The sequence below is a fragment of the Coffea arabica genome, chromosome 6c, assembly GCF_036785885.1.
Source record: "Coffea arabica cultivar ET-39 chromosome 6c, Coffea Arabica ET-39 HiFi, whole genome shotgun sequence".
In the NCBI taxonomy this organism is placed as follows: Eukaryota; Viridiplantae; Streptophyta; class Magnoliopsida; order Gentianales; family Rubiaceae; genus Coffea; species Coffea arabica.
This window is the reverse complement of record NC_092320.1, coordinates 4,937,358-4,964,988: the sequence shown is the minus strand read 5'-3', so window position 1 is coordinate 4,964,988 and position 27,631 is coordinate 4,937,358. Positions and strand designations below refer to the sequence as shown.

Below are 27,631 nucleotides of genomic sequence, written 5' to 3'. Positions count from 1 at the left end.
TATAATTTTTACATATTTTTTTATTTTACATACATCAAATTATTATAATATATTTTTTTAAATTAAAATTTTAAAAAAATAGCAATCCAAGTGCAAATTGCTGGTCTATTTTTAGTATTGATGAATAGAACGAATAAAAGGAGACAACTGGAATTAACAGGATTAACAAAATAAATAGCAGCAGCTAGCTAAAAAGGCAAAAAGAAGGAAAAAACAAAAAGTGAAATCCGGGCACTGACTAATTCCTCCAGATGGAAAAGCAGTAAAGCACCATAGACATTTTGAATTACCGTAGTCCGCGCAGCATGATATCACGTCTAATCCCGTTCCTCCGCCTCTATATATAATCCCCACCACCAACGAATCAACCCTAGGAAATTCCTTTTTGCCTCACTTTCACAAAAACCCTAGCTTCCACTCCTCCCTTAAACCCTAAAGCCTTCTCTCTTCGTCTCGTTTTATCCGTCTCTCGCTTAGCAAATTCGCAATGGAGTTTTGGGGTAACTCTCTTTTTCCCTTCCTCCTTCCATTTCAACTCATATTTCTTATCTATTTTTGGTTTCTGTTTTCCCTCTTTTCTGGTGTAATTTTGTTTTCGTTTAACTGCCGCTGACTGCTCACTTATCTACGGCCGATGAAGTAGTTTCTCAGTTGTATTTGCGGTGTTAGGTGGTGGTTTTGATCGTAGAGGCGTACATGTATATACGCGCTTGTACGTTATGTAAAGATGAACCGACACATCTTTATCTGTTATTCTTTGGCTGAATTGTCTGAAAATAGACATTCGTTTCTTACATATAAAATGGAACATCTTTATCTTTTAATTGCTTATGAAAGGTGGTTGTACTAAAATTATAGTTTAGTCTTGTATTATTTATGTAAAGTTTGTTATTATGGGCCTAAACTTTCGAGAGGGGAGAGACAATTCAAATGTCCACAATTAGCTCTACGCTATAACAGAAATACTGTTTTATTTATGTTACTGACGGTCTTTTATGCTTCCCTCCGTTTCTGAATTGTGTTGAACTCGTACAAGGCGTTGTTGGTATCAATGCACAGTCGAGTTTGACTTGCTGGTGGTTTAATTTGAGTGTGACACACAAGCTTTTCTGCTGGAAAGATAATGCTGCAGTTAAGACCTTTATATGTGGTTGTGTATTCTAGAATATACACTTGGATGTGTTTTATGGGAAAAAAGGAGCACGATTTGATTTTTTTAGAGCGTTACATGGGCTTTGATTTAATGCCCTGTGAATGACAATTTATGGTTTGGTCCTGTCTTGCAGACAGATTGATTTTCTTTTGTAGTTTTGCATAAGTAATTATTGTTTTTTACAGCAACATAACATGGCCAATCTAACTTGACGTGCTTTTTATCCAGCTGCTGAGGTTAAAGGTGGAGAGCCTTTCAAGGTTGAGCCTGGTGAGGGTATGGTTCTGCATCTTTCACAGGTATAGATCACTAATAACTTCTTGAGATTAATCATTTGTTTTTGATAATTGAACCTCAATGGATGGATATATTTATGCAGGCTTCTATTGGTGAGGTTAAAAAGGAGAAAGGGAATGAAACCATCTGCCTGTTTGTGAATGTGGATGGACAGAGGCTTGTTCTTGGAACACTTTTCTCTGAGAAACTCCCTCAGCAACAATTTGACTTGGTATTTGACAGAAATTTTGAGTTATCACATAACTGGAAAAGCGGAAGTGTCTACTTCTATGGCTATAGGGCTAACAACCCTTTTGATGAATATCCTTTGCACCTGCTATTTGGGCTATCTTAGTTTTCCTACAAGATGATATGATCACAATTTTTTCCATTTGACTCTGTTGGACTATAAATTCCATATTCTTTTTCCTTGACTCGATTATTTTCGCCACGGAGGATGATGGGGGTGATTTTGGTTAGTATAGTCTTTCCCTGTTTGTATAAAGATTTTATTTTTGTCCATTTTTTGGGTGCTCAATACCTGTACATCTGTATCTTATGTTCAGATTCTGATTCTGAAGAGGAGATTCCACTTACAATTGCAAACAATGGTGTGTAGAAAGTGGTGTTTCTGTTTTATGATCATGAGATACTGAATTTTATAAAATCAGATACATTCCAGTCTGTCATCTCAATTTTCAGGTAAACCTGAGATCAAGGTTAAGGAAGACAAACCTGCTGACAATAAAAAGGCTAAAGCTGAGAAGGATTCTAAGCAAAAGGTGAAGATTGTGGAACCAAATCAGGATCTCCTTAAGCGTGATGGAAATGAAGATTCCAGTGATGAAGATGATGATTCTAGTGATGAAGATGATGATGCCTCTTTGGATGAGGTATTAAATCTGAAGGTTATCTGTTTATTCTGATGTCATCTGTGGTAGTTTTTGTCTCTATTTGATAGGGCTTTACATTGTAGATCAGTTGACCTTTTTTGGGACATGAGATATTTTATGATTGAGATTGGTGAACAGTTGGTATGTCTTTGTTTTTTTAAATTCTTTAATTGATTATTCCATGATCCCATTTGGCACACGATATATATCTAGGTCACTTGTCATGGGAAGGAAAGTATGGAAAATGATTGCTTGGCTTGGCTTAGTTGCTCCTAACTGGAGCCATTTTAGATTCTTTACATTGATGCATAAAGGGGAAGGCTCATTACTTGTCTTTTTGGCAACATCTTATGTGGGTTGCCTCCTCATGAAATCACCCATGTTATTGTATAGGAAATATGCAGTATTAGTTTTTCAATTAATGTAAGTTTCCATTTTGGCTATAGGAGCTGTAGCATTTTTGGGTTGACCGTTACTAGCTTATTGTTCTATGTGATTCAATCTCTAGAATCCGTTGGTAGTTGCTCTGATTTTTTGCACTGCCTTGATTTTATTTATTTATTTTTATGATTTGGCCTCTTAGAATTTGTTGGTCTTTGTTTCTCTTGCTTAGAATATGTATTGCTATTGGTCCATCCAATTTATGTAATTTTTGTTCCCTATTCAGGATGAGGATGAGAGTGACACTGATGGAGATGATGAGTCAGATGAAAGCGATGAAGAGACACCAAAGAAGGTAGTAGTCCTTGATATGTAATATTTGATTATTTTGGGTTAAGGAGCATGGGTATACCAATTTGATTATTTTGGGTTTAGGAGTATGGGTATACCAATTAAATATTTTGTTGGGTTTTATCTTTGCTTTTGAAGGTTGAAATCAGCAAGAAGAGAGCTATTGAATCAGCCGTCAAAACGCCTGGTCCTGATAAGAAAGCTAAATTGACAACTCCTCAAAAAACAGGTTATTTTCTTGCTCTTAGTGCAGTTACGGTTTTAGTTTGTTATTGCACTTGTGCATGTATTACAGAGTGGTCTCTTTTTATGTTCGGGATACCTTTTCTCAAGTACTGTTCCATTACCGGTGTAGATGGCAAGAAGGGTAGTGGGCATGTGGCTACACCTCATCCTGCAAAACAGGCTGGGAAGAACAAAAATCAGCAAACTCCAAAATCTGGAGGTGGGTCGCATACTTGCAAGACATGCAGCAGGTAAACCTTTTTGCTTTGTGACTTGCATTTGGGTAGGCGCTGCTGTTTCTGGTATTAAGAAATTGCACACTTGTAATGCCTAACAGGGGATTTGGCTCTGAAAATGCTCTGGAATCCCACACAAAGGCAAAACACAGTGCTGGAAAGTGAAGTAGGATTTTCAAAATGATGGCCTAAAAGACCTGATGGAATGGAAGAGACTTTTAAACTATTTGTAGGCTGATTCAGCTGATGTAAAGTTGAGAGCTGTTAGCTAGGTTCTGCTTTATTACGTGTTATTCTCTGCGGCCTTTGTTTTGGGTTGGGTTTTTTTTTTGTTTCCCCGCGCGCGGCGTGGGGGGGGGGTGTTGTTTGGTGGTACCAGTGGCAGATCAAAATGGATTATGGAACTTACACATTTTTTACCCCTCGCGATCGTTTTTGGTTTGCTTAATTGAAGTTCCAAATGCCTTGTTATTTTGGGCAAAGTTTTATGCATCACTTTTCAATAGTTATATGCTTTCCACTAGCTCTAGTTGCGTGGGTCTCTCTCTGTCTCCCAGAATTTAGAGAATGCGTCCATTGGCAAATACTGCAAGTACTGACTGCATGTTGGATGGCTGGAATTGCCTAAAAGAAGTCCTTGGGTTATTATATCTGCATTTGCAACGTAGAGACTAGAGAGCCATTTGTCCATGTTTTTTATATCAAAGAAGGATGTCTTAAGGTCACTCGGCACAGAAATTGTGCTCGTCTCAAGTGGTGTTTGATAGTTGTGTTTGTCTCTGTCTTTGAGTAAGGAAATTTTGCTCGTTGATAAGTTGTCTTGTCTGTACCTTTGAGGGGCGTATTTGTGCTCGTCTTAGTGGTGTATGTTCGGAGATGGCCAAATCTTCATTCTCGGATGCCCCCAGTCACTGGTCAAGGTTATTGTGCTTGTCCTAGTGGTGCTTAATTTAGGCACGGCGGCTTGATTCAGTAAAAGTTTGGTGAATTTTTCGGAAAGTTTTAAATCTAGTTTGGATAAAAAATAAAATAAAAAGATGGTAGGTTATGGGGCAACTGCCATTAGCTATCATTTCATTCTTTTGACAAATTCAAATAAGTGAAGCCTTCCCTAAGGATTCAAATCCCGGAAGCTTCATTGCTTTAACTAGTATTTTGACTCGTGTATAACACGGGATTATATTTCAAATCAAAATAATATTATATATATTTATATATTATGGTATAAAATAATATATATATATATATACTAAAAATTTTAAAGAAGTGTATGCTTAACATGCTGAAAAAATTTTAATTTATAATGATTTACATGATAGAGGAATTGTTAACGCATTTAAGGAGAAAGTTAGGTTGGGTGGTAAGGTGAGAAGAGTTTTTTTTTTTTAAAAATCAATTTATCAGTATTCGATAAAAAATATTATGTTATACTCATATATCAAAATTTATAATATAAAAAAATAATTATAATCAATTTATTTTCTTCTATTTTTAGAAAAAAAATCTTTCTCCTATCTTGTACCGCTAAAATTGTTGACTGCATTTAGATTAGAGTTTTTCATAAACTTTAACGTATATTTTTAAAAAATCTCTGTAATATATGTTTTTGGAGTTCACCATCATTTCCCTCTTCTCTTATCTGTCAGTTAGTCATTATATGCCTCCTACGACTTTTGTATTTTCTCTCATGATACTATTCTCTCTATTATTATTATTATTATTTTTTTTTATCATCTCTGTCATATGCCTGCAATTCTCTTTCTTCTCTTCCTTCTCCGTTCATCCTTGTAACTAACATTTCTTCTTCAATCTTTCTCGCCACTTTTTAACTCCTCACCATTTTCTTCTCGCTCTCCTCCCCCCGTACCTAACCTATTTATATCCCTGCGACCCAATAAATTTAACTTTACCTATCATATTGAAAATGACAAATTATTCAATTGGCTCTTGAACTCTTTGTCTAAATAAAAATAAGTCCATCATCTATTTTTTATTGACTTTAAGCCCTTAAACTTGTAAAATTGGGCACCCGTTACCCTTTTAGCCAGTTTCTCCGATTTTGTAACCCGAAGGTCAATTCACACGAATGTCAGTGTGCTTTTTCAAAGGGCATTTTTGTCTGCATTTTTTAAGCAAAAAGGGGCAACTCCTCCTTCTTCCCTCCATCTAACTTAACCCAACCGCTAATGGAGCCGACGTTCTTGTCCAGCAGCATGCGAGACAACACATTCGAATTGGTACTTTCCCTCGTCTCTAAAAGGGTATTCTTCTTCTCTGCAATGATATTCAAGAAGTGCTGCTTGAGATTTTCTAGCCCTTTCAAAGCACGATTATATTTGGTGCCAGGCAGATTGATAGGCAATGAGAACAAGGCTTGCAATGTGAGATGGAAAAATTCAGATATTCTTTCAACTTGGTGAGCATCTTTAGCACCAAGTAGCAATTTGCAGGCCAATGAAAGTGTATATTTCTGGGTAAGAGGATAAACCTTTACCATTTGGGAAGCATCCCAGTAAGTTTTCATATGTTCCCTGGCCAAGGAATCCATGATGGAGATGTACTGTCTCAAAGATTCGGGCTTCAGGATTTCACTGTAAAGAAAATTGCGACCTTTTGAAATTACTTCTTTGACTGATAGACCAGGTGAATCCAACCAATTGAATAACTTTAGAGCTGCAGAAGGAACCCAAGAAGCAAGACAATCGTTTGCAGTGTAGAGCATAAACTTGTTCCCTGCTGGACCACAAACTACAGCCACTTTTTCTTCGAACAGTGAAGTTGTGAATACTTCTTCTGAGTATTTTTCCATTCTTGTACGAAAAAATTTTTCCGAGCCACTTGAGAAAAATTGGAGTGTCTCTCCAGTGATTGGGAACCCGAGTTTACCTAGTGGAAGTTTGTATCTGTTACAATAACTAAGAAAAAAATGCACAAATATCGCAGCCCTGAGCTTCCTATTTTTTCCTTCCCTTCACAAAAATTTTACCTTCTTCCCTTTTTTTTGTTTCTTTGCAGACTTCTCTCTCTTCCCTCTACAATTCATTTGTTGAATAAGTTAGCGGTTAGGTTAGGTTAGATGGAGGGAAGAAGGAGAAGTTGCCCTTTTTTGCTTAGAAAATGTGGATAAAAATGCCCTTTGAAAAAGCACACTAACATTCGTGTGAATTGACCTTCCGGTTGTAAAATCGGAGAAACTGGCTAAAATGGTCATGAGTGCCCAATTTTACAAGTTTGAGGGTTTAAAGTCAACAAAAAATAGATGATGGGCTTATTTTTATTTAAACAAAGAGTTCAAGGGCCAATTGGATAATTTGCCCTATTGAAAATATAAAATTGAAAAGTAATTATAATCGTTGCAATTATTAGTATTTAAAAATGGAGATGAAAAACTGATAATATATATAATATCCTCAAGTACTACAATCAATATATATATATATATATATTTTAACATAGCAAGTACATATTTACATATGAAGACAGCAATAAAAATACATAAAATAATTAATGATACCAAAAGTTATCCTTAGTGTTTGGGTTTTGCACTCTTATTCAAATCTAATCAAGGTCAAATTTGGACCAGATATATACAAATTAAGTAGTATTTTAGAGTCGAATGTTCTATATTTTTCTCTTAAACTATAATGTTACTTTTTAAAAATTTTTGATAGAATTGATGTTGTTATTATCATTATTTTTTTATCATAAATAAATATTTAAAAAAAAATTCCACGTTAAAAAGCCAGTAGTACTTTGTTTTTTATTAAGTGATTTTATAATTTAGATTTCATGAATGGTATCATTCTTGATTTTTCAAATCCACGACATTATTTTCTTTTTTGTTTTATATTTAATTTTGCTCTTTTACTTAGTATCACTAAGTTAAAAATAAAATATTATCATTTACTTTTTTACTTTTACTAAGTTGGCAATGTTTTTTCTTTATTTGCCCTCTCATTAATAAACTTCAAACCAAATTCCTATATAAGTGGAGCAACTTCTTACTTATTTAAATTAGAAAGGCATGGAAGCCACTTCTTACTTAGGAAAATGTTATTTGCACTCCATTTTTTATTATTTGCAATTCCACCATTTGTTTTATCATATAGTCTAATTAATGAAAACTATATGCTCAAAATGATTATTGAAGTGTGCATAACAAAAATGAAGTGTAAATAATTTTACTTATTTAAATTAATAAGAAAGCATGAAAGGATGTTATATTTGTTCTCTCTTGTTACGGTTTTATAGAAGTTTTAATTGGAGTAGAATCATAAATAAAAGGTAATTGGAAACGTGATCGGTTGAAAACAACCAACAATTTGAAATGGAATGATTTTAAAAAGTAACTAACAATTTCAAATATAAAGATTAGATGTGGAAGTTAAGAGAAATATATTTTATAAATTAAATTAAATGTGAAATGCTAGAAAAATGGAATTGGTAGTGGGAAGATTTGTGGACGCTTGTTATTAAAAATCCCTTCTCAAATTTATATAGATATAGATTTGAAATTTATGTAGATTAATTTCTATAATCATTTGTCAGTAAATATATGTTTAGTTTCTTGATGGTCGATAAAAGCAGGAGTTAAAGGTGGCGAGGGACATCCAAATGCGTGTATTTTGCTCCCCCTTTTTTTGTGGTAGAGAAGAAATAACTAATTAAAACTATATAAATTTATCTGGATCTCACAACTCCCAATATCTCCTAATTAACATATGTATAAAAGAGCGAATGCCATGGCTCAAAAGGGATGGTTGTTTTGCTGATGTGGCCAATTATTATTGGCTAGAGTGTGTTCGTCCATGTGTGTGTGTGTGCTTGTTTTTTTTTAAATGCAGAGGCTGCAAATTGGGCCGTGCGTTTGTAAGCCTGAGTGTTTTGCTGTATGGAACCCACCAAAAGAGCAATAATTAATAGCTGTCCTTTTTCTTCAAACATTTGGGTCATTTCTCTTCCCACCGTACCTATTTGCAGCTAGAGCTGTTAAGCCAATCAAGTAGCTCGAAAGCTCGTTAGAGCTCGGCTCGTTAAGGCTCGAGCTTGGCTCGTTAATTTTGGTTAACGAGTCGAGCTCGAGCTCGAAACATGCTCGTTTAGTTAACGAGCCGAGTAAGCTCGGCTCGTTTGATACTCGAGTAGCTCGTTAGAGCTCGTTAATGAAGAGCATATTTGTCATTTTAGAAATCAAAATTATATAAATTAAAAATTATAGGTTTTTATTAATGTTAATTTGCACGAGCTCGAGCTCGTGAAACTCGACTCGTTTGTGATAAACGAGTCGAGCTCGAGCTCGAGCTCGAGCCACATGTACATTTAACGAGCCGAGTTCGAACACATTTTAAAGCTCGTTTTCTTAACGAGCTCGAGTCGAGCTCGACTCGAATTAAACTCGAGTCGAGCTCGGCAGCCAAATACTCGGCTCGACTCGACTCGATTAACAGCTCTATTTGCAGCCTTTTGGTGACACCGATTGGACTAATAAATTGTGATAAAAATTGGAGTAGTTACTGAGCTCAATGTGACGGGTCATGTCTTACTCATTTGCCCTGGTTGCCATGTTCATTTATCTTCTTTTTGGGATAGCTGTGCCTTGGTAAACCATCGCTGCCGTCTGTATTCTTTGTCATTCAATTTTTGTTTCCTTTTCCAAGCCACACGATTTCTCTTTTGGCCGATGAGCTCGAGACCAGGAAAGGTTCCATCTTTCTCTTTCCTCTTTTCATTTCTTCCTCTCTTCTTCCCCTCTTTGCTTTTCTTCCACTGGAACAAGCCAACAACAGTCCAACTGTCGAATGCCCACCTGTTTGAGTTCAATTTTTTTTTCCCAGATATCATGTCTATCTGTTGGATTTATATTACAGCAAGAGAAATGGGACAAAGAAAAACGTAAGCCATGAAAAGAAGAAGTAGAAAGGGGAAAAATGGATCTTCATCAGAACATGTATGCTTTTGTTTTACATTTTTTTCGTGAAATTTAAGCTGGTTCTGTGAGTCTTTTTTTGTTTAATTTTTTCCCTGATCAGAGGAAGAAGATGAGAAGAAGAATAAGCAGATGAAGAGAAGAGAATGGATTTTCAGCCTAATCGGGTCTGTAAGTTTATTTTTTATTTTAATTTAACCCATCAATTAGCCATCAATTATTTTTTATGAAAGGAAGAATTAGCCATCCGACTCCCTTTCTCTGACCCATGCTCTCTTTCTTCTCGTCTTCTTCCTCATCATCGCGAAGAAAGCTGCACTTTTTCTCTCCAATTTCTTTCTGATAGACAACAACAAAATTGAAAAGTTGGCTGGAATTTTTTTGCTTCAAATTCTCTTATTGCTTCATTTTCTCCGAACTATGTTTATTAGTCTTTTAGTTCTTTTTCTCCTATTATTTCTGACATCTCGTGCCACTTGCCAGTGTTGTCCCCGCTGATTAGTGCTGCTCTCGTAAGTCCCTCTTCTCCCTCTGATTCTAAGCAGTTCCTTTCACGTAAGTCTCTCTGTTCGCCTCTACTGAGTTCTTGAACTGCACTCGGAAGAATTTTTAACCCATCTCGTGGTGGTAGCATTTGATGGTTAGAGTTGCAGATTATTCGCCTTTTTCACTTGACACTGGCAAACTTATATTAGGTCAAGAAACTATAGTAAATATTATGCACAAGTCCCAGAATTCGCCAACATTAGACTAGTGCATGGACGTTTATGAAGTTCAAGTTTTGATCACTGATTCGAATTTTGTTTGTTTCTTTTTAATGAGAGTTATGAAATTGAAATTATTGATGGGATTCTTTGTATTATTGATGGGATTCTATAAGAATGCATTTCTCTTTTTTGGTGAAATGTTGTTTTGTGTTTTCTACTTATTATATGCACTTTTTTTCTGTGGAAAGTTATGGAAAGAAATTAGACAAAAATATAGAAAATTTCAGACATATTTGAACTGAAAATGTTCCCAAAACCTATTTAAATGAAAAAAGACCATCATCAGCAGTCGTTAACGTTATTTTAAATGTATAGGCCTTGAAATTGCAAAGATTGTAGCTTCGTCCTCTCTGTTTTAATTTTGCCAGATTTCTTTTGTCTCTGTTTGGACCAACTAGGACACAGAAAATGTGCTGTTATCCCTATAATCCAAAGAACTGGATTAAATCAGTTAACTTTCTTTTATTTTTGCTATGGTGACACTTCCCCAGGAATTTCTTACAAATTAGCCTTGTAATTGGGAGTTTATGTGTAAGGGCTTGTATTGGAAGTTTCATGTCTATTGCCTGTTACTCTGTGACATTGTAATTGGCTCTGAATTAGCATATAATGAAAATTTTGTTCCAGACTGATCATACTTGTGCTGTTGCATTTACTGCCCTCTTTTGGAAATGTAGCCTCCATTTCATTGCTATTGCATAAGTATCATGATTGCTGTCTTTTCTGACACCTCGTGTCCTTTCCTTAGATATTTGGCCCTTTGGTATTTTTTATCTCCTATTATTTACCAGATTAGTTGTCTAATTTTTTCCCTTTTATGATGTTGTGATGTTGCAGGTACATAATCTAGAAATTTCCTCCACCATCTTCATGCGGTTTTGTAAGTTTTGTTTATCCCTTTTGAAGGTAGATTCTATAAGGTTATTTTCTCAAAAAAGTGTATTCTTTAACATTGTTTCCCATGCTTCTTGAACCTTCTCAATTTAAGGAAGAAAATAGAAAAAGCAGATCAATGTTCCTGAAATAAAGTACTTGCTTTTCATCTTTTTTCAGTTGTCTAATTCTGTCTGAATATTTATCATGTGGGGTTCTTGAATCTTTTTTTATTTTATCATTCTTAGTCCCATTTATTGTGGTTTTGTCTACCAGTATAATCTGGTGTTTGTATCAGTGATGCTGGAGTCCTTGATTGGATTTCAAGAAATTGTAGGTTCATGGTGTACTGCCTTGTATACTAGATCATATGGTATATAATCTTGTTTTCAAGTTAAATTGGTCCTAATGACGGGTCAATGTGATTTTCATGCTAAAAAAGTCTTGTGTCGTTGATGGCTCGACTGAATTTTGGGAGTTTAGTAAGCTGTTGTAAGTAGTATTTTGTAGTGATAACGGTATTATTCACTATGGCATTTTAAGAATTGTACCTAACCACGTGGATATTTTCTCCTCCTGGTGGTTTGGTGCTTTTTATTTTTTAAATACTTGATTGAATTATTTGATGATTTGACTTGTTGCTTATGGTTATACGTTGGTTTGTTTTGACAGCCTTGTGTGTGGAAACTCCCATGGTATTATCAGAAAGTATGACTTGATGTGGTGCAGACAATGCTTCCGCAGCAACACTAAGGAGATTGGATTAATTAAGGTAATGGATTCAAAGTTTTAAGAAAGGAATGATCATATTATTACCTTCTTAAAAAAAAAAAAACTAATAGAGCTACTATGATGTGGTTGTTGTTTTCATTGTCATGTTAATATTCATATTCATGTTAGGATATGATTTTGCATTTAAATTTTCTTGTACCTGTGGTTCTAGATACGAGTATATGCCAATTTAAGAATTTTATAGTTGGTTGTTGGCACTCTATGATACTGAGTTATGGGTCTTGTTTTTCCATTTTTGTGCCGTCTTGAATAAATTACTAAATCATTCTGATTTTTCTTGCATTTGTCATTGCAATATCAGTGAACGAAAAGGCCGGTGCCTCCTTGCTAGCGAATTTTGTTGAGCAAGCTGCCATTAGAGATAAATGGATCCCAAGTTGTTATTTTCTTTGTATTTTGAACAATTTTGGCTGTTCTAATTTACCATTGAACTTGAATTGGTATGTGAATCAACAAATTCTACCATATGCTGTTCTTTAATATAGGGTATCACATATTTTCTTGAGGTTGTCCTTGGTGTGACTATTTTGTGAATGCAATTATGGTGAATTTTTTATTTTTATTATAACAAATTGATGAATTGTAGGCAATGTTTTTAATTAGTTGGTTAATTCTCTTGAACTGAATATTTTGGATCGTATATGTTTTATGTCGATGGCATGACAGATTGGTTCTCGTTCATTGTGACCAAATCTAGATTTGTATTGGAACAGATTGCTTTTTTTTTTATTTATTTAAATCAGATGAGGGGATCTTTTGCAAGCATTTCTTTTCATTTTGCTATTGCAATAATTACTGAAAAATGCAGAGCCAAGGTATATTCGTGCAAAAACATGAATATTCTGGAGTATTTTCAAAATGAGACTCATTTTAGCTAATGAATACTTATTAGTGGGTTTACAATTTTGTCAAGTTATTAGAGCTTTATTATGCCAGCAATACACTAGATCATTTACCTACACTACCTGCAAAAGGTTTTTTTATTAGATTTTAGGCAAGAATAATGAGTTTTCTATTAAGTTATGGTAAGGTTGAGTATGAGAAAATTTAGTCTTTGGGAAAAATGCCATATTCACATTTTTACATGGAAAATGCAATTTTTTGTTTTGTTATGTATGTACATTTATGGCCCGTATCTGTTCACATGAAATAATTGCTTAGAATAATCATTTATGCAAATTGATGTGGTCTGATGCCAAGTTTAGGATGGGTAGGGAGCTGTAATGCAAGTGTTTATTCCTTGAGCGGGACGGCTTCAATTAATGATCTGTTTTTATTTACTTGATGATAATGTAAAAAGTGAGTTACATAATGCTATAGGGGTTGAGTAAAGGGGAAAGGAGTTATATTACAATGAGGTGGATGCTTGGTAAAGGTAGTTATTTGGATATGAAAATGATAATAATGCATAATGTTTTCGTCCAAAAAGGTGATAGTAGTAATTATTTTTTTGTTAAATTTGGATCGTGATGAAATGTAGTACTTAGTTTGCATTAATTATGGTTGATTCCATCCAAATTTGGGCTTGTTTGTATGTAATTTGCAGGTTGATGGTGCTAAAATTTCTTGTAGATTTGAACAAGATACTTAAATGAGCTTACATTTCTTCAAATTGTGAATGGTTTATGGATGGTAGTACACAATTCTTACAATGAGGTGGATGCTTGGTAAAGGTAGTTATTTGGATATGAAAATGATAATAATGCATAATGTTTTCGTCCAAAAAGGTGATAGTAGTAATTATTTTTTTGTTAAATTTGGTTCGTGATGAAATGTAGTACTTAGTTTGCATTAATTATGGTTGATTCCATCCAAATTTGAGCTTGTTTGTATGTAATTTGCAGGTTGATGGTGCTAAAATTTCTTGTAGATTTGAACAAGATACTTAAATGAGCTTACATTTCTTCAAATTGTGAATGGTTTATGGATGGTAGTACACAATTCTTAAATTTTTTATTACTTTCCATCTACTTGCACATAATTTTGCAGTCACACAATTGATGCTTTTCTCATTCTGGTGATGTTTTATTGTAGTATTTTTATTTTATTTTACTAAGCAGGATGGGAATTAGAAATTTTAGGATGACGTGAGAAAATGTATTTAGCAGATGAATTTGCCAACATTTAATGTCACATACTGTGGTTAACTTGTTGCTTTTCTAATGCATGACTGCTAATGTTTGAAATGCATTAGCCTGTCTCAATCCTTTTTTTTTTTTTTTTTTTTTGGTGGGGGGGATCAAGCATAAACAATCGGTGCTTGCTAATTGTAAGTTTAGGATTTTGGCCTTGTTTTGGTGGTTTTCTCTTGGCTAATTATAATCAGCCAATAATTATTTTTTAGAAGTACTGGCTAATTATTTTTTCGATTCTTGACTGATAGCAGTCGGAAATTTGGAGTCAATTTTATCTTTCAGCATGATTTTTACTTTTCCAGGTCTGTTGTTTTGTTTCTCAGAAATCTGGTATTTATAAAGTTCACGTTATGTTCTGAAAATTTTTTCCCTTGAGAATTTTTCTCAGTTTGCTACAGTCAAGAAAAGAAAATATTAACTAGATTTGGCCATGTGGTATGGGTACTGTATAACTCCACTTTCTCTTTATATTTTTGTGCTAAGCAGGATGGGAATTAGAAATTTTAGGATGACGTGAGAAAATGTATTTAGCAGATGAATTTGCCAACATTTAATGTCACATACTGTGGTTAACTTGTTGCTTTTCTAATGCATGACTGCTAATGTTTGAAATGCATTAGCCTGTCTCAATCCTTTTTTTTTTTTTTTTTTTTTGGTGGGGGGGATCAAGCATAAACAATCGGTGCTTGCTAATTGTAAGTTTAGGATTTTGGCCTTGTTTTGGTGGTTTTCTCTTGGCTAATTATAATCAGCCAATAATTATTTTTTAGAAGTACTGGCTAATTATTTTTTCGATTCTTGACTGATAGCAGTCGGAAATTTGGAGTCAATTTTATCTTTCAGCATGATTTTTACTTTTCCAGGTCTGTTGTTTTGTTTCTCAGAAATCTGGTATTTATAAAGTTCACGTTATGTTCTGAAGATTTTTTCCCTTGAGAATTTTTCTCAGTTTGCTACAGTCAAGAAAAGAAAATATTAACTAGATTTGGCCATGTGGTATGGGTACTGTATAACTCCACTTTCTCTTTATATTTTTGTGCTTCACTCTCTCATGATCTCCTAGAAATTCCGCACTCAAAGTTACTGGTTTGGTGATGTCTATAAACTATATATAGTACTGTATTTTTTCCTTCTTCGGAACCCTTTTTTTTGGTTTCTACATATCCATTTTTCCTGGTTACAAGATGAGGAATTGAGATATACAATCAACGGATGGTTTTTATCCTTTTTTTTTGTTTTCTTTGGAGTGGTGCACGATTCACCTCACAGGGTCATAAACATATCTATACTTATTATCCCTTTTTTTCTAATGAGCTTCCTTTCGATTGATCAGCATCAAAGGGAATACCCACAACAATACATCAAGATATTACCTGAAATACACTAATAAGCAAACACTATTTGGTTGGAAGATAGAAAAATCAATTCCAAGTGCAGTACATAAGTCCCGATTGGCCTTTATGTGAGCTACTCTATTTCATTCTGCTATGACTACTTTGATAGCTGCAAGTAGGGTTGTTGGTGAGCCGAGCTACTCGCGAGTAGCTCGCGAGTAGCTCGGTCAACAACTCGACTCGAACTCGGGTTGACCGAGTTCGAGTCGAGTTTCGAGTTACTCGACTCCAAATCGAGTCGAGTATCGAGCCCCTATTTCCGAGCTCGTGGCTCGTCGAGTAGCTCGACGAGCCAGAGTTAATTAAATAAAATAATTATAATTTAAATAATATATATTTATTATAATTATAAAATGACTATTATGGGTATAAGTTATATGAAATTTACAATATTACCTTCTTTATAATAAAATCTTATAATGGCAAAAAAGTAATAACATAATTGTAAAAAACACTAAAAAGAAAAAATGTCTAAAATCCTTCTCTGTGCCGACTGTGCGACTTTCTTCTCTGTTCGAAGCCTAGCAAAAAAAATTCACTTTACCAATCTACACCCTCACTCCGTTCGTCGCCGACGCCGTTGCTCGCCGCATCTGTGAGACTCCATCGCCATCGCCATCGCCTTAACAAGTCCCAAGTCCCAAGTCCCAAATCGAAGCTGCTCTCTGCCTCTCCGGCCTCCGCTAGTCCGCCGCGCTGTACGTCTCCTGTCGGCTGTGTCCTGCCGTGCTGGTTCATCGCTGCCGAGTGTCGAAGACGAAGCACCAAGATCTCACTAGTTCATCGCTGGTTCATCACTGCTCATCTCTGGCTCACTTAGGTAAGTGCTCCTCTGTTTTTGGCTCTGTGTCTCTGGCATTAAAATGGGCCAAGATCGACTAGGAAACTTGTTATCCTGAATTGATAAGGGGACGGAATCTGAGCTTCCAATTGCAAACTCTAACTGTTGTAGTAGTTTAGATTAGGTGTGATATAACATAAGCTTTGTATTTTATACACAAGAAGCTCTCTCCAGTTGTGCAGCCTTTAAAAGTTAAGGCCTTGGGGAAAAATTCCACCTTTTACCCGTTAGAAAGATTGGCCTCATGCTTTTGAATATACATGCCGCATACGTTGATTGAGCTGAATGTCTTGGTTTCTGATCATTTTTGGGCTAGTTATTGCTTTAATTTGAGTGAGAATCCGGCAAAATTTTAATGCCCATTTACTGTTCGACAAAATGCTTGATTGAAAGTTTTAGTTGAAGGGTGATTGGTCTGCATTTTTGCACATGAAAAATACTGGCCAAGTCGGCTAGTTCACTTCCTCGCATAGTCGCATCTAAGAATTTTTGGTGTGTTGATGTCTTACATTTTTCTGCTCCTTATGCTTCCGGTCGAGTGAATTCGAATTGATGTTATGAGAGGGAGTGTTGTGAGTCTCATTGTTTGTTGGAATGGTTAGAAATTGAAGCCAGATTTCTGGTTGCTGAATGGTAATTGATATTTGCTCGTTGGAGAAGATGATCACTTGTCCAAAATTGCAATTTCAGTCCCTCCGTTTTCTTTTTGTTTAGTGATTTGGTCCTGTCTTTTCCTGAGGTTCATATTTGCCTCCAACACCATCATAAGTCCCTTAATTAGGTCCCTGCTTTGTTGCATTTTCGTCAAATCGAGTCAAAAAGCTTGATAAGACTCGACTTGATAAGGCTCGATTAAAGATCGAGCCTTATCGAGTCGAGTCTCGAGCCTGAGGAAATTCTTCGAGTCGATCTTCGAGTATCGATTTTCTTGGCTCGATCGAGCTCGAGTCGAGCTCGAGCCTATGTGTGTATGAGTCGAGTCGAGCTCGAGTATAGTGATACTCGAGCTCGACTCGGCTCGATTACATCCCTAGGCTGCAAGCGCATAATAAAGCACTCCATCATCAGGAATGATGATATTGGATTGGTAAATCTGACTAAACTCAAGCTTTTCTTTTCTTTCATGGTGACTTCTCAGATTAAGAAACTCAATTGCAGAACTATGTTAACAAAATGGCACTTCTCACATGTGCAGAAACATCTCATCAGAGGTTGTTTTCATTAGGTAGAAATTGAAATGTTGATATTTTGGATAGTTAATTTTAGTGTAAATTTTTGTTTGTTTAAATGGTGTTATTTTCATTGACCTTGCTATATTGTGTATGGAAGTGGTAATTAGGTTTATGGATCTAGCAAATTCAATGTTTACTTTGTTTTGATCTCTAATTTGTGGGGAATTTTATTAGATTGATATACTAATCATGAAGGAAAAAAACTGCCATAGTCGTTGCAATCTTTTAGCTCGTAGTGGTCCTTAAGGTATTACTTTCTTGTGCAATTTTTTGTGGTTATTGAATTTTAAGGTATTGGCTTAACCTCTATGATTCTCTATTCCATTATATAGGCGAATCAGCTCAGGGTACAACTATTACATAGCGATAAAGGATTGAATAATAAATCTTGTATTCCTGTATATTTTCCACTATTTGGACATTTGGATCATCAGGTGCTTAACGATAATCTTTTAGTGATAGTTTTGAGCTCATAGCCAAACAAAATAGAGCTTCTTAGTGATAGTTGGTAATCATCTTTCCGTTTTGTTCATTACCAAGCATTGTAAGGGAAAGGATTTTCATTTTTGTGTTCTACTTGCCAATGTATATTGTTGCTTCATGAATAATGTCTGTTAAAGATGTAATCACAAAATTTCTCATGACTCAGTAGTGTCCTAACTTGTGCTGAGGCTACCCTTGCCAACTATGAGTTTTACATGGTTTTGCAGCCTATATTTTCCTTCATTTATTGCATTGCCTAGAGGACAATATAAGCTCTTCCCCTCCGATGGACTGCTGCTTAAGCTTATAGATTACCTCTTAAGTAATTTTACAAGTTGGATTGTTTAGGAAATTTTCTTTTCCATGGTGTTGTCTGGTTGTAGATGATTTATGTTATTCTTACTTGCATTTGAGACTGGTAAGATTGAAGTCTCAAAACTTGAGTACTCTCTTAAATTATCTCACCTACTTATGTGCCTATAATTTGCTAAAGAAAATGACCTTTTGTTTATTTAGCTCAACCTAAGCTTTTGCCTTTCTTGGATTTCTTCTGGAGTTGGAAGCAAAAATGGCCACCTGTGAAGAACAACTGGTGAGACAAAACGTAAGTTTTGTTGTGTCATTCTGATTTAATTTTTTCCTTTAAATTGCTCTTTTGAGACCTGGTATGCTTTTCTCTTTGGTCATTTTCAATGGCCTTTGCTCTTTTCAAACTCATTCAAATTTTCTTTTTAATCATTTTTTGGCGTCTTTCACGCAAGTATTTTGTTGATCTGCTCAAAAAAAACATTCCCTATGGTAACTAAAAGATACACTTGTTTAAAATATATTTCTTCATCTTCAAAATGTATTTCTTTTTGCTTCAGTTCTTCTGTTTCTTTTTCCTTCATTGGGTTTCCAACACTTGTAGAACTAATGAATTTCTTCTCTAGGAATCAGGAACTTCTCTGCCAAGTTGGTCATTGGCCAAAATTTTGAGTTACAAAAGATCTTGGGATGCTACTCTTTTGAATGCTTTGTGTTCAATTTTTTTGTTTTTTAGCAAAGAAAATTGTCTTTGTTAAAACCTTTTGAATATTTGTTTTATGAGCCTTAAGTGGATATTAAACCAAGTATTTTCAGCAATCTTTTTTTGATTAATTGTTTCTGATTCACTGGATCTTATAAATGGTTTTCCTGTTTGTAGGTGGTTAAAGTTTTGCCCAACACAAGGATTCTCAAATATTAGATTCTAAGCACCTGCTTGAAATAGTAAGTTATTGTTTTAACACCTTAAATGTTCTATTCATTTGCCGAAAAAAGAATTAACTTACTGCATAACTGTAGTTTTGCCTCTTTAATCATAGACTATGATGTTTGGTAGCTTAGAAATTCTTGTTAGAAAATTCAGTTTTAGTTGATTTAAATATGTATTTACAAAACATGATGTTCTCTTAGATTTGTAACATCTCTCACCTAATAGTTTCTCTCACCTAATTTGGCATATCTTGATTGTATTATTGATAAAGATGTGCTGAGAAATGAGCTTCAGTTATATATCCAAACAGTGGTTTTTTCTATTCCTCGTGAGATTTGCTTCGGTTGTACATTTTCTTCTCTCAAGTTAAATTGAAAAGTTATTCTGTTTACTGATTTTATTACATGGACGCTTGTCTTGGGAGATTGGTATTGATCATCATTTAAGCTGTGAGGAATGAATGAAAAAAAAAAGCATACCTAGCAAAAAACCCTTCACCATTTTTCAAGTTCTTTGGGGCATTGTGATTTCTTTCACTGGCTGGTCCTCATTGAATTATCAAAACAAATCTAATCTTTCTATGTTGGCAAACCGCAATCCTTTCCTCTTTTGAATACCTCTAATTACTCCTCAGAACCCAAACAGACCATGGCTAGGGAAAAATATGAAGTTATGATTCTATAGAGACTCGTCCTAAGGATGGCTTTTGAAAACTTATCACTGGTAGGGTTTCAAAAGGCAATCTTGGAGTTGCTGTAGTTGTAAGGAATTAATATGGATTTTGGACCATCGGATCAGTAAACGATCAGGAATAGCTTCCAATCTTCATAGATCATTATTGCTACAAACTGGAATTAGAAGTTTATGCTATTAAAATTTTTAATCTTTTAAACCAATATGATACTGCTATTTACAATGTGCTATGGTTATATCTGATTGTAGGTGTCTTATCGTATTTTGGCAGCAAGTCTTGATCAAAGCATGTAAGCAGTGAAGCAAATCAGATGGTAGATTGTTTAGCTAATGTATAGGATGCTAACAACAAGATATCTTTTATTATGATGTTATGTCCCACCATCTTTTAGTTGCAAGATGACTGTTTGGTAGGGGTGGGCACGGGTCGGGTACCCGCCCCTAACATGATTTGGCTGACCCGACCCTAATATATCGGATCAGCCATTTTGCGACCCTAACCCGCTCCTAATATTTTCGGGTACCCGAATAGCGGGTACCCGAAAAAAAGGGGCGGGTCATAGGGTACTCGACCCTAAAAAAAACTATTTTTCAATAAAAAAAATTTATTTTCTACTTAATATCAACATGTTTTTCAATAAAAAAAAACATGCTTTTCCAATTAATATTGGTTGAGATATTGTAATTAAAGTCCATACATCACCATTCTCACACATTTCATCCAATAATCAAATCGATCTCATAAATTTAGTACATATTAGAATATCTAATAGACAAAACGAAGTTTCATAATAATTTTGAGTACATCACCATTTTCACACATTTCATACTTCTACAACACAACAAACACAAGGATAATAAGTATTTGGTAACTTCCCCAACAAACACAAGGATAATAAGTATTTGGTAACTTCCCCAAGGATAATATGGTACAAGACCGCATCTCAAATAAGTCAATTGTGAAATCAAGTTCGAAAAAGAATTGAATAGAACTAATTATTTTTGAAAAAAATATAACCAAAAATAATGTTAAAAATCTTCCCCAACTTCTTTACATCTTTGGAATAGACCTTATGGTATTAAGGTGATGAAAAAGAAAAATAAATTTCTTACACTAAATAAAAGAGACAAATTAAAGAGATATAATTGCAAATGAATGACACAAATATTTTAATTATCTAGCTAACAGAAAATTGAAACTCCAAACAAAAATCTTTGATTGAATTGATGCAAGATTTGCAGGAAAGATCGATGGAGGTAGAATAAAAATAAAAAAGATGAAAGGGATGAACAATTTTTATAACAGAGTTTCACAAATTTTTTTTTTCATTTTGTTCATGTTTCACCGAGAATATTCGCTTTCTTCAAAAAAAATGAAAAGAGTAGATCATATAGGATTAGAATATGAGGTTGCGAGCCACTTCACTTGCACTTAGAATTAAAAATTACAAAATTATAAAATGATCCCTACTTTTTTAATATTTATAAAATATACCCTGCGGGTCGGGTACCCGCGGGTTTTTATTTTTCTGATCCGTATCCGTACCCGATTTTTTGGGTACCCGACCCTCATTGGCCCCGCTAAGAAAAATTGGATCAGGTATCCTATTTTTCGGATCGGATCGGATCGAGTTCATCGGGTTTTCGGATCGGCGGGTTTTTTTGCCCACCCCTACTGTTTGGGGATTTTATTTTCATTTTGTATGATTGTATATTATTTTAAAGTTCCTTTTATGAAAAAAAACTTCTAAAACTATGAAAAGCTAAGACTGTAGCTTATTTTTACTATTTAATAAAATTACAAAAACATAACTGCAAAGATAGTGATGCATTTTTATGTAACTTTTCATATTTAATATCTAAATTTGAATGATTGGGCATTTATGGGCAATATTGAAAATCACACCGCACATCGTGCGGTGTTATCCTCCTAGTATATGTATCAAAAGGAGTGAGCCTAATCCAACAAGACGTTGGTCACAATTAACAAAGTGATGGCCGAATTTCACTTCTAAATTTGTCCAAAAATTAGCACATTTTTCTCTCTCTCTATAAGTGTGTTAGGTCAGTACTTGCAAATTCTAGCATAATGATCGACAATCTTTCACCAAGGCATTAGTGTATAGTGGAGCCTCGTGCTTAGACTTCATGATGTGTACAACAATGTTTAAAGCTGGATTCAACAATGACGTGGCAAGAGAATCTTGAACATAAGTATCTTAGATGAAGAAAAAGAAAGGAGCACAAAAGAAAGAAAAGTAAATAAGAAAGAAGGAAAAACTGTGGAAGTGAACTATTTGGCTAATTGCCCTTCAACTTTGTGATTCTGTTGGACTATTGAATGTACTTGGAATGTCACTGGACATTATCTCAATCTTTAATTGTTTTTCCTATCGGAGTGGAGGACGGGGTGAGAAGAGGCTAATAGTATAAGTTGGAGATTTGAATTTGTATATAGGTGGATTTTGTATTTAACGTTAAAACTTTGCCAACTTTCTTTTGAGAGATGTACGTATTAAATAGTTTAAAACAGCTTTAGTATGTTTCCATGTTTCTTCTATGTTTTTTAAGTGTATTTGTATGTTTATTAAAAGTTAAGCCAAAAGTGACTTTTTCAAAGTTGACGAGCATTAAGAAAAATGAAGAAGTTAACTCCTCAATTTGCATTTTATTTGTTTATGATTCATGAAATGGGGTTGGGTGCTACGTTTGGATCATTTTAAATTTATTTGAAGTGTTAAACTTTGTTAAAAAGTGATTTAAATTATATTTCGAAAAATAAGGAAGTTGTGCAAAAAATGACTAAAGTGCATAAATCTGCACTTTAGTACAAACCTCAGGGATCCGGGAGGGGATCTGCCAGGTTATCTCACGGATCCAGATCGTGGATCCTAAAGGTTTGTCTTTGAAAAACCTGTTCGAAATTGTTCTTCATTTTTTCATTTTCATTCCTCAAGAACCCGCACCAACACACAACACACTTTAATAAATTTTTATTTTTAACCATTTTTCTTCTTTTAAATCAAAATACAAACACCTCAAACATCCCTTGAAATAACTTTCACTGATTAAAATCAGCCACAAATTTTTCAACTTTTGGATCGAATCTCTTAAACATAGGGTTTTTAATTTTGAAATTCAATAATTTGGGAGTCATTTTGAGTGAAATTTTTGAGGGTTTAAACATTATTTGCATCAACAATCGTCACTTGAGATAAATTTTTTTAAATGTAATTTGGTAATTTGAATGTTACCATTTGAACATTTCTTGAATTTTTTAGAAATTTTCAAATAGTAAAATTGTGATGTTATTTGTTGATATTTATGAGTTCCATGATGCTTATTTAGCATCTCTAAACATGTTTATATAATCAAAAGTGGGAATGCACTGATCTATGCAATATTTCAATTATATATATATATATATATATATATATTCCTATATTATGCTCAAAATGGTAATTGATTTTGAAATGCTGTTAAACATAATTAGATGATTCAAATAGTTGAAATATTACTTGTTTATGATGCTTAGATGTATACATTTATTATACGATGACGTTTTATGATGCTTACTTGTTTATGACCTCTGTCATTACTTTTACATTAATAGAACATTTATAGTTTGTTTTAGGTACTAATGGTTTCAAGTGAACCTCATAAAAATTTGTAGAATTGCGGACAATAGATTGTAAACTTCATATTATCGCCATTTCAATCACTATAATAGAGGAGTATTACTTTTTTTATTTTGATTTTTTTCTTACACATTGAGAATAATTTTTTAAATTTGCCCAAAAATTTTTTAAATTTTTTCAATTTCATCTGAAGGGTAAAAGTTCCAAACTATTAGTAACTCAAATTTTTGAATTTTTTGAAGTGAATATATGTGACTATAGAAATTCATTTCTTATTTAATTTGGAATATGTTAATATGTGATTATAATTTATGTTTTAAAGAATGTATATCTCTTAAAATGAAGAAAATTGTGCCTAAATTTTGTTTGTTTGATGAAATTTTTTCTCTTTATTTGATTTTGTAAGTTAAGTGATTAAATATGATAATAAATATAATACTCTTCCTAAGATTAGTCTTTAGTGAAAATGTTTATTTATTATCTTTACTTTAGAGAAAAATTAAAAAAGAGAAGAAGAATAAGAGTTTTTCTATTTTAATGGTTCTTGTAGTTAGTAACAAAAAATTTTTATCTAAAAATATTGACTTTCGCATAAAAATAATACTTGAATTAATAGTATATGAAATAATTCAAGAATATGAAGTGTTGTGTAATCGAAAATATTTATTTAAAAATGTTGACTCTCGCGTCAAAGGACAATTTTATTACTTGAGTAAGTATTTGATATGTATATGAATAAATCTTTAGATTGAAAAAAAAAATGATCATGGGATTAGCAGGTTACTTAAGATTTCGCTGTAGACTAAATATATAAAAAAATCATATTAATCAAAATAATGCACAGTTTAAATATATAATAATCAGATTAATTAGATCCCGAAAATATCGGTCAGTATAGTCCGATCAAGAGAATATCGGACTGTTTTAACGTTAAACATTAAAAAAATTAGATTAATAGAAATTATTGGATATAGGACCTACATTGTTGGAATTATTGGCTATCCTTGCCGTTTTTTTTTTTTGGCAATTTCGGGCAATAGCACATCATAGGTATCATATATCCGCCCTTCGTTTGGCTACGATGTACGAGTCTAGGCTACAATTAATTCTCTCCGTGATGATTCTGTATTTTTCCTTCCTATCCTCACATTCCAGGGCTTTATCCAGCACGCGCAGAAAACACCTTTCTCCTTCCATTGTAACTTTGACTACCACATCAAAATCAGCCTTAACCGGAACATCGATATAGAATAGGAAATCTCTCGGTCGACGAGATCGCTCCTGAAGAAGCCATGGTGGAGCGACTCTTCAACGTTCACCAATCAAAAACTGAAAAAAATTCTGGCCTAGTGGCCGGAATCTCGCCGAAAAATGTTTTCAAGAGTTTCTATGGTCGAATTTTACTACAAACATGATCCTTGCAGCCTCAGGGGCTTGTTTAAATATCAAACAAGTTCATTAAGCACCAAAAATTATGAGAAAACAAGATCTAAAATTTCAACCCATGAAACTCATATAATGGCTTGAAAAATTACATTTAAAACGTTAAACCAACCAAGAGAGGAGGTTAGAATTATTCACATTCTCATGTAAATCAATCAAGCTTTTGATCATTCACGAATCTCTTTGTATGTCAAAGGATTCTGCCCTTGTGTGATTAGTGGTTAAAAAAAAAAAGCTTGCTCTCCATTATTCTAAACAACTCTTCTCCTAAAGACTATGAAAAAAATAATAATTTGCCATCAATTTGTAGTTTCTAATTAAATCTAACTAGAAAAGATTGTGGGAAAATAGTCAACACAATATTTTGCTGAAAAAGTTTGCTTTATTGGCTCGGTATCTCTCGAAATCGAGGCCATAAAAATTATGGATACCCAAGGGTAAAAAAACAACTTAGCTGTATATATGACAAAGTATAGATTATGGGGGCGTTATAGCAAAATTACAATTAGGATATGATGATCATTAAAATGAGTCACGTAATTAATTGACACAAAGCAACGACGTGGCTGGCAATTCTTTAAGGGACAGAAGATTTGAAGCGACATGAATTATTTCCAATGCGTTTCTACGCATCAAAGCCTCATCGAGGCAGGAAAAGGGGGGAAAAAGTGCATGACTGAGGGTCTGTTTGGTTGGAAGTAAAATGTTTTCCTTGGGAAAATATTTTCCGTGGAAGTAATTTTCCATGAAAATCATTTCCCTTTCATCATTTTCAGGTGTTTGGTTAGCTTATTGAAAATATTTTCTTACTTCATTTTTCTGGTGTTTGTTTAACTTTTGAAATATTTTCACTTTTATCTCTATCTTTACTTTCTACACATTATAACTACATACTTCTTCCCATGCAAAATAAGAAAATTTATCTCATTGTTTAACTTTAAAAAATCTTGGAGAAATGTATATATGAATAACAAATATCTCCTTAAGCAATAAACAAATTGCTGGTCATTTAGTGTCAAATATCAATCACATGCAATGCTTATTGTGACATATATCTTGCACTCTCACTGCTGAAAGTTTCTCTAGAAAAGAATGTCCTTATTATACATAATTAATTACTAGCATAGGATGAGCAGGATGAGGTTTTTTTTTATTTTGAATATACTAGGGGGAGGGTTGGGTTGGGTGGTACGGGGGAGGGAGTGTAAGGAAGAGGTCTTGGGTTCGAGTCTTCCTGTTTACACTAAAAAAAAAAAAAAAAGAACATACTACAAGATGATTTCAGTAAGTTTGGAACATACTACAGGCAAGATGTATGCATTTCGGAAAACAACTTCAGTAAGTTTGGAAGGGAAGTTGTTTTCCATAAGATGAGTGAAAATATTTTAAATCGGAAAATGTTTTCAGTAACTTTTGTGCAACCAAACACGGAAAATTAGGAAAATATTTTCCTGGAAAATATTTTCACTCGAAACAAACAGACCCTGAAAGATGTGCCTTGCATGGATGAAAAATTGCTCCAGGTGAAGGGCTTTATTATACAATATACAACGAAGTATTTACTGAATTGGACAATTAGAATATCAGGGAAAGAAAGTACAGGATACCCGCCTTAAAATCAGTAAGTTATTTGGGATTATTTGAGATATTTTTACTGTAGCACTTTTTGTGATGTGATGTATATGAGATAAAAAGATATTGGGAAGATAAAAAGGTGTATTGGAAATTGTAAAAATGATGTAAGCAAATAAAATTGGGAAAATATGAAGCAATCCAAACAAACCAAGTACTGTCATTGTCCACGGTCAAGTCTAAGAATCGCAAGTGCTTTTTTCTCAGATGAATCTCCATTCTGGAAGCTTAATGCAATTTTCTGAGCAGATTTCAGTGCCAAAGTAATTGCTATATAAATCAACGTTGTGCATGTTTGAGACCCCAAATGTTTTGTCTCTGATGCAATTTTGAGGCATATACTTGTAATTGCTATACAAGCTTTAATTGACGACACAAAATAAATCTGAAACCTTAACAAGATGACAGCACGAATTTGATTCAATTTGCATACAATCTAATGTGGTAGGTGATCCTGAATTTTTGTAGCCCAATGGATCTTGAATTTTTGAGGCGTTTCTAAACTCAATATTCACCTACTCAGTAACGTTTGACCAAACTTTAATAGTGTAGTAAAATCTTATCAAATTTTAAGGGACTTAGAGCAATTAATCCCCCACTTAAATGAGTTAGAAAGATATAATAGTAGTTTTGTAATTGGCAAAAACTTTTTCTATTAGAAAAGTAAAATTTTATCCTTTTTAGCTTTTTTGAGCGAAAAGTTGATTGCTCCATTGTTCCCAAAAGCTTTGTATAATCATACATTAAGCTAAAATTTTGTCAAGTGTTATTGACAAAATGTGAAGTGATGATGGAAGGGTTTAATGGGAACAGAATTTCCACCTTAGAAGGTTTAATCGTGACTTAAATCTTAATTTTTAACGGCTGGATTGACATTTTGATCTGTTTTAAAGGGCCATATTAAAATTTACCCTAACCGATAGGATTTAGCCAAGAGGTGAAATTACACAGAAGCCACCAGACTTGGAGCATATTACCAGTCAACTACAATCCAACTTTCACTCACCAGCCTCACACCCTTTTTTTTTTT

General features: G+C 33.9%; 2 protein-coding genes and 1 long non-coding RNA gene across 15 annotated transcripts; 2 read left to right on the top strand and 1 right to left on the bottom strand.

Annotated features, from left to right (window-relative positions):
- Nucleotides 1–345: 345 nt before the first annotated feature.
- Nucleotides 346–3,997, top strand: LOC140004514 (histone deacetylase HDT1-like). The gene is made up of 10 exons (XM_072052293.1): nt 346–500; nt 1,382–1,452; nt 1,533–1,750; nt 1,882–1,904; nt 1,996–2,040; nt 2,132–2,322; nt 2,990–3,058; nt 3,193–3,283; nt 3,410–3,530; nt 3,617–3,997. Exons 1-10 carry the CDS (start codon nt 488–490, stop codon nt 3,678–3,680), a joined length of 906 nt encoding a protein of 301 aa, XP_071908394.1. The 5' UTR covers nt 346–487; the 3' UTR covers nt 3,681–3,997.
- Nucleotides 3,998–5,320: 1,323 nt separating this feature from the next.
- On the bottom strand, nt 5,321–6,324 carry LOC113695729 (beta-amyrin 6-beta-monooxygenase-like). Its single transcript, XM_027214866.1, has 2 exons — nt 5,692–6,324; nt 5,321–5,425 (listed from the first exon to the last, which is right to left on the bottom strand). Exons 1-2 carry the CDS (start codon nt 6,322–6,324, stop codon nt 5,321–5,323), a joined length of 738 nt encoding a protein of 245 aa, XP_027070667.1.
- A 2,692-nt stretch (nt 6,325–9,016) lies between these two features.
- LOC113697077 (uncharacterized) lies at nt 9,017–20,286 on the top strand. Of its 13 annotated transcripts, none has more exons than XR_011815714.1 (11): nt 9,018–9,216; nt 9,350–9,462; nt 9,545–9,608; nt 9,925–9,996; nt 11,046–11,088; nt 11,754–11,853; nt 12,175–13,803; nt 15,342–17,330; nt 18,475–18,562; nt 19,145–19,209; nt 20,138–20,286. It is a non-coding gene; the product is annotated as an uncharacterized lncRNA (long non-coding RNA). The 13 variants fall into 13 exon arrangements; XR_011815706.1 differs by having other exon boundaries at nt 9,018–9,462; nt 12,175–13,248; nt 13,420–13,803; XR_011815709.1 differs by having other exon boundaries at nt 9,018–9,462; nt 12,175–13,546; nt 13,718–13,803.
- The last annotated feature ends 7,345 nt before the right edge of the window (nt 20,287–27,631 follow it).

Bases quoted from the DNA above. Each gene is read 5' to 3' on its own strand.
- LOC113695729 (XM_027214866.1), bottom strand. From the start codon at position 6,324: ATGGAAAAATACTCAGAAGAAGTATTCACAACTTCACTGTTCGAAGAA. The intron at 5,426-5,691 runs GTTAAGTTAGAT...TCAATATGATAG, and splicing joins TCGGCTCCATTAGCGGTTGG to GTAAAGTTAAATTTATTGGG.
- LOC140004514 (XM_072052293.1), top strand. The intron at 1,453-1,532 runs GTATAGATCACT...ATATTTATGCAG, and splicing joins TGGTTCTGCATCTTTCACAG to GCTTCTATTGGTGAGGTTAA. The intron at 1,751-1,881 runs ATATCCTTTGCA...TATTTTCGCCAC, and splicing joins GCTAACAACCCTTTTGATGA to GGAGGATGATGGGGGTGATT.